Genomic DNA, 9,536 nt, shown 5'->3' on the forward strand with positions numbered 1-9,536 from the left:
GTCAGAGGACACACTTGGAGTTGGCCCTCCAGTCCACTCTGTCGTAAACAACTAAGTGTGCAGTTGCCTGAGTACTTTTGTCCAGCTTATGTGGCTTCTGGGAGTCTGAACTTAGGTTCTCAGTCTTGTATAGTGTTGGCGGGGGTGGGGTAGGGGTGGGGTGGGGTGGGGGTAGAAACAGTTCTACTCTCTATCTCAGGCTGGCCTGTAACTTCCCATAACCCTCCAGCATGCTGGGACTGCAACCATGGAATAATATGCCCTTCCTTTGACCTCAGTCCCATCCCCACCCATCCTATGCCCTGACCTTAAACACTGTGACCAAGAGGTTCTCAAACACAGCCACCTTCCTCCTCATCCTGGGGTACACTTCCTCCTCATCCTGGGGTACTCTTCCTCCTCCCGAGGCACTCTTCCTCCTCCCGGGGTACTCTTCCTCCTCCCGAGGCACTCTTCCTCCTCCTGGGGTACTCTTCCTCCCACAGCTCATCCACCTATGAGTTCCCACGTACTCCCTGTCCAGGGACATACAGGGCCCACTCACACCCTCCCTCCGGCGCATTATGGAATCTGCCCAGACCTCCAGTTCGTCCCGTCACCCCATGTGCAGCTGCTGCACTGAACACTTGAAACTGCTGTGTCCTGCGGTGCGCCTGACGGCCTCTGCACCTCAGGGCTGCCCACCCTGACTTGGGTGGACTCAGGCTCTGAGACTCAGCGATGGGAGTCATCTTTCCTCACCACCCAGGAGAGGAAGGGAGGAGGGGACACAGCAGCCCTGCAAGCCCTTAGTTAGCTCTGACAGGGAACACTGAGGCCGGGCCAGTGAGACGCAGAGGAGTGAAGCCATGGTCAGCAGGCATTAGGACTCGGCTTTTTCAACACAGCTCCTCACACTTCCTAGTTCATGGCAAGAGGGGAGGAAGGAGGCCAGTCCAAGCCTGGGGGTCTAAGTTGCCGATCTGGTGGCAACATGTGGCCCCAGCCTTGTGCTGGTCACCGACGAAGTCCGTGTGGATGAAGAAGGCAGCTTATTAACACAACAAGAGATAAACACAAGAGGCTGCCATTGAAACAGCTGGCGGGGGACAGGCAGCGAGGGGGTTGGGTTGTGTGTGTGTGTGTGTGTGTGTGTGGTGTGTGTGGTTTGGGTATGGTGTGTGTGTGTGGTGTGGTACGTGTGTATATCTGTGTGTGTGCTGAGTGTATGTGCGTGGTGTGTGTATGCATGTGTGGTAGGTGTGGTGCGGTATATGTGTGTGTAGTTTGGGTGTGTGTGATATGGGGGTGTGTGTGTGGTGTGTATGGTGTGTGTGTGTGTGTGTCTGTATGCGTATGTGTGTGTGCTTGAGTACATGTATGCGGTATCGAGTATGCATGTGTGGTGGGCATGGTGCTGTGCGTGTGTGTGTGTGTGTGTGTGTGTGTGTGTGTGTGTGTGTGTGTGTGTGTGTGTAGCACAGAAGTTGGCATCAGGTATCTTCCTCTGTCCCTCTCCACCTTTTTTTACCTGAAGCTCATTCATTTGGCTAGATCGGCCGGCCATCCAACCCCAGGGATCAGCATGCCTCTACCTCCCCAGTTTTGGGGTTACAAATGTATACTTGTGTACCCAGACTCTTGTGTGGGTTCTGAAGATCAAATCAGGGCATCAAGCTTGCATGGGCAGCACTTAACCAACTTGGCCACCTCTCTAAATTCAAACACAAAAAGTTGTGTCACACACAAGAACTAAGACAAGCATCACGCTCATAGGGTTGCTCAGCTCTAGCTCCCTGCTTCGTTACAGTCAGATGTATGAAAACAGTCTGTCTTAATAGCATTAGGGTGAACGGTCCACTTAATCATTTTCCTACCACAGTTAAATTTTTAATAAAGGATCTCCTGACAGTTTGTTTTCTTAAAAGCCCCCAGCAGAACACAGTGTGAATCACTCGACTCCGGTCCTGGTTGCACACTGCAGCAGGAGGGCACAGTGCTCCAGCGGGGCCAGGCTGCACTCTGGTTCCCTTATACACTGGAACCCCTGCACCTCTAATGCTGGGGGAAGGAATGGCTGTGCCGGTGAGAGCAAGCAGACAGGGAGAGCAGGATTCCTTCTCCCATGTCCTTTATACAGACTATGTCATTCTGGGCTTTCCCTGGGGACAGATGTAAACAGGACAGACACAGCCTGACTTCAAAGAGCCCATGGTATGATAATTAATCACTCATTAAGGTGCAACTGTGCTGCTTCCAGCCTGCTGGGCCCCCGTACCCCAACACCATCTGAAACACTCCAGACCAGGTGTCCTCCCAGGCAGAAAGTGTGGCCCGGATTAGGGGCGGATCTTCTCACCTCAAAAGATCTGGATTAAAGGTACATCTTCCCACCTCAAAAATCCACAGTAGAAGTGGGTCTTACCATTTCAAATGATTTTTTTTTAATCCCTCACTGTTGTGCCCAGCCACTTGCGTTTTAGTTCATTCCAGGTGCAGTCAGGTTCACACCCAAGAATAGCCATCACAGTAGCCTTGTGACTCTGACCCCAGCCTCGGAGGACATCCAGAGTGTTTCAGATCGTGTTGGGGTACCGAGGCCCATCACCCCAGCAAGCTGGGAGTGCCACAATTACACCATTATGGATGATCAATTATCATAACATGGGCTCTGTGAGGTCAGGAGTGTGTCTGTCTGTCCACGTCTGTTCCCAGGGAAGGGCTCAGAATGTCAGAGAACCTCTTAGAAACATCCCTCAAAGCCAATGTGGCGGTCAGTGCCTGTCCGGGGCCCCAGGGCCGCGGGCAACCCTTCCTCAAAACAAACTAACAAACAAAGAAAAAAGAGAGTGTTTGTCTTAGTCAGTGTTCTGTTGCTGTGAAGAGACACCATGACCACGGCAGCTCTTATAAAGGAAAGCATTTAACTGGGGCTGGCTTACAGGACCACAGGTTTAGTCCATTGTCACCATGGCAAGGTGGCAAAGCAGTGCTCGGGCAGACACAGCTCTAGAGAATCAGCTCAGAATTCTACATCCTGGTCATCAGACAGTGGGACGAGAGAGGCATTGGTCCTCGACTGAGCCTTTGAAACCCCAAAGCTCACCCACAGTGACACACTTCCTCTAACAAGGTCACGCCTCCTGTTCCCTCGAGAAGCACCACTCCCTAAAGACCAAGCAATCAAGTATATGAGCCTATGGGGGCCGTTCCCATTCAAACCACCACGGTGTTCTCAGGGTAACCGCTTGAGAGAAGAGGAGGTCTATAAATTCTAAAGCAGTAGAGGGTGAATGGAACCACAAGAACTCCAGTCCACAGGAGAGGAGGGAAAGGGTAGGCGCCAACACCAGAGAGCATTGTAGGAGTGGCTTCTGTGTGTTCATAACTACAATAAAAGCAAATGAGCTACACTTTCTACCAAAAGACAGGGACTTTAGGGTGGGGTTGGAGCTGAGTTCCTAGAGTGATTGCCTAGCATGCACGAAGCTCTGAGTTCAATCCCCAGCCCTGTGTAAACCAGGCGTGGTAACACTCTCTTATAACCCCAGCACATGGGAGGTGGAGAGAAAAGGACCGGGAGGTCAGGGTCTCCCTTGGGTACATAGTAAGCTTGATGATCTTTGCCTGAAACTAACAATCCTGACCTCTTGAACTCATGGCAACCGTGCTGCCTCAGCCTCCCGAGCACTAGGATGGTAGGCATCAGGGCACCCTGATTCTGTCACTGAGGGTTTCACTCTCTGGAATTGTCACCCATGCCGAAAGATCAGCAGGCGGTCACCCACCACAGCTGGAAAAGCAACTTGAGGAAAGAAGGGTTTATTCTGACTCACCAGGGGCTACTGTCCAGTGTGTCAGTAAGGGCATAGGGGGCAGGAGCATGAGGCATCTGGTCATATTGCATCCAGCCCACAGGTGCTTAGCTTAATTTCATTAAATCCAGAACCCCCAGACCATTGGATGGTGCCACCCACATTCAGGGCGGGTCTTGCACTTCCATGAATCCAATCTAGAAACCCCATCACAGGTGTGCCCAGAATCTTGTCTCCTAGGTGAAAAGACCTTGTAGACCCCATTAAATGAATAATTTATGCATCGCAAGGCCTTACTTTCCCTGGGCTATTCAGTCACCAAGGCCTTGCACTGAATGCTGGGAGTGCAGAGTGCAGACCTCATTGCCATGGTCTCGAGGTTCACAATCCAGACAGGGATATGGCATGTCAAACCAGTGGCAGCCAGTATGATGGGGCTAGTGAAGATCTGTGTGATGAGTCAGACCACATGGGTAGGGTGAGCAAGCAGGTACCAAAGATGGCTTTCCTGGGAGCTCCAGAGAATGAAGAAGCGAGGATCTCAGGAGAGGGCCAAGAACCCCGACAGAGTATGACCAGGAAGGGGACCTGGGTGTGTCCCTGGTGTGACTGGAACAGAGGAGTGGGTGTGTATGTGTCTGCATGTCTTTGTGTGTGTGTGTGTGTCGGCGTGTGGGCGTCTGTGTGCGCACGTGTGCACGCACCAGCACAGTGAAGTCACTGAGGTCAGAACTTCACACGGATGACTCTGGCCACCAATCGGAAGAGACGATGTTCAGGAAGAAGCAGAAGCCAAAACACAGGACAGGTAGTGATCATGATCTGTTGAGTTGAAAACTTAGAACAAAGTATTCCTGTGGGGTTGCAGTCACGATGTACCTGACCAGCTGAACACAGAGCCTCACACACGCTAGGCAGGGGCACCACCACTGAGCCACACCCCAGCCACTCGCTGCATTAAACGCGTATTATTAGGTCCACATTTCATTATTTCTTGGTCTCTGGACCTGATCTCTCTGACACACCCAGATGTGGGCTTTCCTAATATCCCAGCACTTCTCAATCGAATCAACATTATTGGAATTGGTGCTTCTGGCACACACCTGTATTCCCAGGTGCTCAGGAGGCCAAAATAAGAGGCTTGGCTCCAGGTTGAGGCCAGCCTGAGCTACAAAGAAAAACCTGGTCTCAAAATATGGTTTCAAAAGTTTAAAGTTATTAAATTTTATTTATTTTATTTATTGTAGGTTTTTGTTGTTGTTGTTGTTTTGTTTTGTTTTTGAGACAAGGTCTCTCTGTGTAGCCTTGGCTGTCCTAGAGTCACTTTGTAGACCAGGCTGGCCTCGAACTCATAGTGATCCACCTGCCTCTGCCTCCCGAGTGCTGGGATTACAGGTGTGTGCCACCACGCCCGGCTATTGTACATATAGGAGACTGAGGGCTGGAGAGATGCCTGGACAGTTAAGATCACTTGCTGCCCTTGCAGAGAACCTCGGTTCAGTTCCCAGCATCTAGTTCCAAGGGATCCGATGCCCTCTTCTGGCCTCTGTGGGTACTACACACAGGGTGGATATACACATATACAGGCAAACACTTGTACACACAAAATAAATATTTTTCTAAAAAGAAGAAAATGGATGTGTGTTGAATGGGTGACATGGCTGAACTCTTGTGTTTTCTGGACTTCCCTTGCTATTTTTTTCCTAAAAAAGAAGCACAGGAAAGAAAGGCTTTTAAATGCTTAGTCTGCTTGTGGGACCAGATAGTATCCCTCTACAGCCCCTCCCTCTGTCCCTCACAATTGAAATCCCAGTCCAGGCTCCATTCACTTAACCTACCACAATGAGAGTTCCTGAGATTTCTTCTTCGGGGCTATGGTGGGGGTGAGGTTGAGACTTGGTCTCACTGCATAGCCCAGGGTGGCCTCCAATTCACAATAATCCTCCTGCCTTGAACTCCTGAGTTCTGGGGTCAATTATGTGCATGAATCACCATGCTCTGCTTTCACACACCTTCCATCCCTTTGCTCTAAAGCCCCAGCAGCTCCGTGAATCACCAAGGTGCTGAGGCTGCCACTGTCCTCATGAAATGTGGTTGTGGCTCAGTGGCAGAGCATCACTTAACACAAGTGAGGGCCTGGGGGTGTGGCTCTGTGGCCAGTTGCATCTGAGAGCCTCCAGGTCCTGGGTTCCCCAGCACCTAGAAAGAGTGGGTGTCCCAGATGGGAGTCCTGTGAGGGGCTGATTTTAAGCTTGTTCTGCTGCAGAGGGCAGCTCTGCTCTTATAAACCCAGAACCAAGGCTCTGGTGGGCTACACACAGCCACATGGGCACCGCACACCCACTGGGGGTACAGCCGAGACATCCACCACAGCTAGCTACCCTGACCTGGCCTTGGAAAGGAGAGGAGAGTTGACTGTGAGAGGCGAGAGGAGTGTGCTTGGAGCCTGAGGGAGGCTGAGGCAGGAGTGAGGCTGCCGTTCTGAGAGCCTGGTAGGACCTGAGATAGCACAAGGAGGAAGAAGGCAGGTGATGGGCTGGAGGAACCAGGCCCAGGGCTCGCTAGGGGTTGGTAGAGTGCCCGCCTAGCATGCAGAAAGTACAGGGTGCCGGCCCCAGCGCTGCTGTATAAACCGCAGGTTGGTGAACGCCTGCAACCTCAACAGCAGGAAGGTAGAGGCAAGAGGACTTGGAATTCAAGTCATCCACGGCTATATGTGAATCCAAGGCCAGTCCATCTCAATAAAGTGTGTATGGGACACCACTGTCCCTGCCATCTAGGTGTGCAGCTTGTATGGGGTAGGAGACTTCGCCGCAAGTGGTGAAGTGTCAGGTCTGTGAGTCTAAACACCTTTGCAGGGAGGGCGTGGTAGATGAGGGGGGATGGAGATGGGGGTAGGGATGGAGAGGGGATCACTGAGGGCCAGGGTGCCAGGGCTGACGCCCTTGGGCTGCCTGCCGTAGGGTGGTGCTGCAATGAAGGCTTTGGGTTAGCAGGCCAGGGCTCTAATCCCTAAAGTGGCATGCCCTCCAAGCCCATGAGAGCAACAGTCAGGATCCTGACTGGTGACAAGACGCCAGTACTCAGGAGGCCCCAACAGCCCAAGAGCGTGTTCGTGGTCTCTTGTCAGCTACCTACCTTCTGCCACCCTCCCTTCTTGAGGGATTTGACCCTTGACCTTGGTCAAGTGACAGGTCCCATAAGAAGGTGGTGGGGGAGGAGCGTGGCTGGGAAAGGACTGTGCACCCAGCAAGCCATGCAGTGAGCCTCTTCTGCTCCTTTCTGAATCAGAGAGATTATAGGACTGTTGAAGGGTGAGTTACAGGTGTGTGTGTGGAAAGCATCCTAGGCCAGAAAAAAACAAAAAACAAAAACAGGAAGAAGCCAGTCGTGGAGGCTCAGACTTGTCATCCCAGGTAGTCAGAATCCTGAAGCGCAGAGATCAAAAGTTTGAGGCTGGTCCCAGGAGCTTACTGAGACCCTGTCTCTAAACACAAAGTAAAAAGACAGCTTGGGGTGAAGGCTAGTGGGAGGGCACCTGTCTAGACTCCCCCAGAGAGGAGCTGGAATGTGGCTCGGTGTAGATCACCCATGTAGAATCCTCCCGGGAGGGGCTGGATGTGGCTGAGGCATGGAGCCCCTGTCCCACTCGTTGGAGACCCTGGGTCTTTCCTCAGCACCACATACTGATCACTGAGCTTCATCCTCCTGCTGTAATCTGGGTGGTCCTGCCGCCCCCAGGCTTGTCAGGTGCACTGACACACATCTCCCCGCAGGTGATCCGAACGGACACATTCAAGCACCTCCGGCATCTGGAGATCCTGCAGCTGAGCAAGAACCTGGTGCGCAAGATCGAGGTGGGCGCGTTCAATGGGCTGCCCAGTCTCAACACGCTGGAGCTCTTCGACAACCGGCTGACCACAGTGCCCACGCAGGCCTTCGAGTACCTGTCCAAGCTCCGGGAGCTGTGGCTGCGCAACAACCCCATCGAAAGCATCCCATCCTATGCCTTCAATCGTGTGCCCTCCCTGCGCCGCCTGGACCTGGGTGAGCTCAAACGGCTGGAGTACATCTCGGAGGCGGCCTTCGAGGGGCTGGTGAACCTGCGCTACCTCAACCTGGGCATGTGCAACCTAAAGGACATCCCCAACCTCACAGCGCTGGTGCGCTTGGAGGAGCTGGAGCTGTCGGGGAACCGGCTGGACCTCATTCGCCCCGGCTCCTTCCAGGGCCTCACCAGCCTGCGGAAGCTGTGGCTGATGCATGCCCAAGTGGCCACCATCGAACGAAATGCCTTCGACGACCTCAAGTCGCTGGAGGAGCTGAACCTGTCCCACAACAACCTGATGTCGCTGCCGCACGACCTTTTCACGCCCCTGCACCGCCTGGAGCGTGTCCACCTCAACCACAACCCCTGGCACTGCAACTGTGACGTGCTGTGGCTTAGCTGGTGGCTGAAGGAGACAGTGCCCAGCAATACCACATGCTGTGCACGCTGTCACGCACCAGCGGGCCTCAAGGGCCGCTACATCGGTGAGTTGGACCAGTCGCACTTCACCTGCTACGCCCCAGTCATCGTGGAGCCCCCCACAGACCTCAATGTCACCGAGGGCATGGCGGCGGAGCTCAAGTGCCGCACAGGCACATCCATGACCTCGGTCAACTGGCTGACACCTAACGGCACGCTCATGACGCACGGTTCCTACCGTGTGCGCATCTCAGTACTGCACGATGGCACGCTCAATTTCACCAACGTCACCGTGCAGGACACGGGCCAGTACACATGCATGGTGACAAACTCAGCCGGCAACACCACTGCCTCGGCCACACTCAACGTGTCGGCCGTGGACCCCGTGGCTGCGGGAGGGCCTGGGAGTGGGGGGCCCGGGGGTGGGGGCGGTGCAGGGGGCGCGGGAGGCTACACCTACTTCACCACAGTGACTGTGGAGACGCTGGAGACTCAGCCTGGAGAAGAGGCTCAGCAGCCCCGGGGTACTGAAAAGGAGCCCCCGGGGCCCACGACGGATGGCGCGTGGGGTGGTGGCCGGCCTGATGCTGCAGCCCCGGCCTCAGCGTCTACTACGGCGCCAGCCCCGCGCTCCTCACGGCCCACGGAGAAGGCATTCACGGTGCCCATCACGGACGTGACAGAGAACGCACTTAAGGACCTAGACGACGTCATGAAGACCACCAAAATCATCATCGGCTGCTTCGTGGCCATCACCTTCATGGCCGCCGTGATGCTGGTGGCCTTCTACAAGCTGCGCAAGCAGCACCAGCTGCACAAGCACCACGGGCCCACGCGCACCGTGGAGATTATCAATGTGGAGGACGAGCTGCCTGCCGCTTCTGCTGTGTCGGTGGCCGCAGCCGCTGCTGTGGCCGGAGGCGCGGGCGTGGGCGGGGACAGCCACCTGGCCCTTCCAGCGCTGGAGCGAGACCACCTCAACCACCACCATTACGTGGCGGCCGCCTTCAAGGCGCACTACGGCGGTAACCCAGGAGGCGGGTGCGGGGCCAAGGGCCCCGGCCTCAACTCCATCCACGAACCTCTGCTCTTCAAGAGCGGCTCCAAGGAGAATGTGCAAGAGACACAAATCTGAACCCGGGTGTGCGGGGACGCAGGATGCCTGCTTGCCGCGCAGTCCTGGTGGCGCCGCCCGCCGTCCTGCAATGGAAAAGGACCTGGAGATCAGGAGAGGTGGCCCCGCCCTCCGCCTTGCCGCGTCCTCTGCCCACCCG

General features: G+C 54.6%; 1 protein-coding gene across 2 annotated transcripts in view; it reads left to right on the forward strand.

The window, feature by feature from the left end:
- Lrrc4b (leucine rich repeat containing 4B) overlaps positions 1-9,536 on the forward strand; it is a 32,094-nt gene extending 22,558 nt beyond the window's left edge. For both annotated transcript variants that reach the window (XM_051148447.1, XM_051148445.1), the window contains exon 3: positions 7,571-9,536. In XM_051148447.1, the coding sequence (XP_051004404.1) occupies positions 7,571-9,397 (1,827 nt within the window). In that variant the 3' untranslated portion in view covers positions 9,398-9,536. The remainder of the gene's footprint in view (positions 1-7,570) is intronic.

The sequence above is a fragment of the Acomys russatus genome, chromosome 7 (genome assembly GCF_903995435.1).
Source record: "Acomys russatus chromosome 7, mAcoRus1.1, whole genome shotgun sequence".
Taxonomy (NCBI): domain Eukaryota; kingdom Metazoa; phylum Chordata; class Mammalia; order Rodentia; family Muridae; genus Acomys; species Acomys russatus.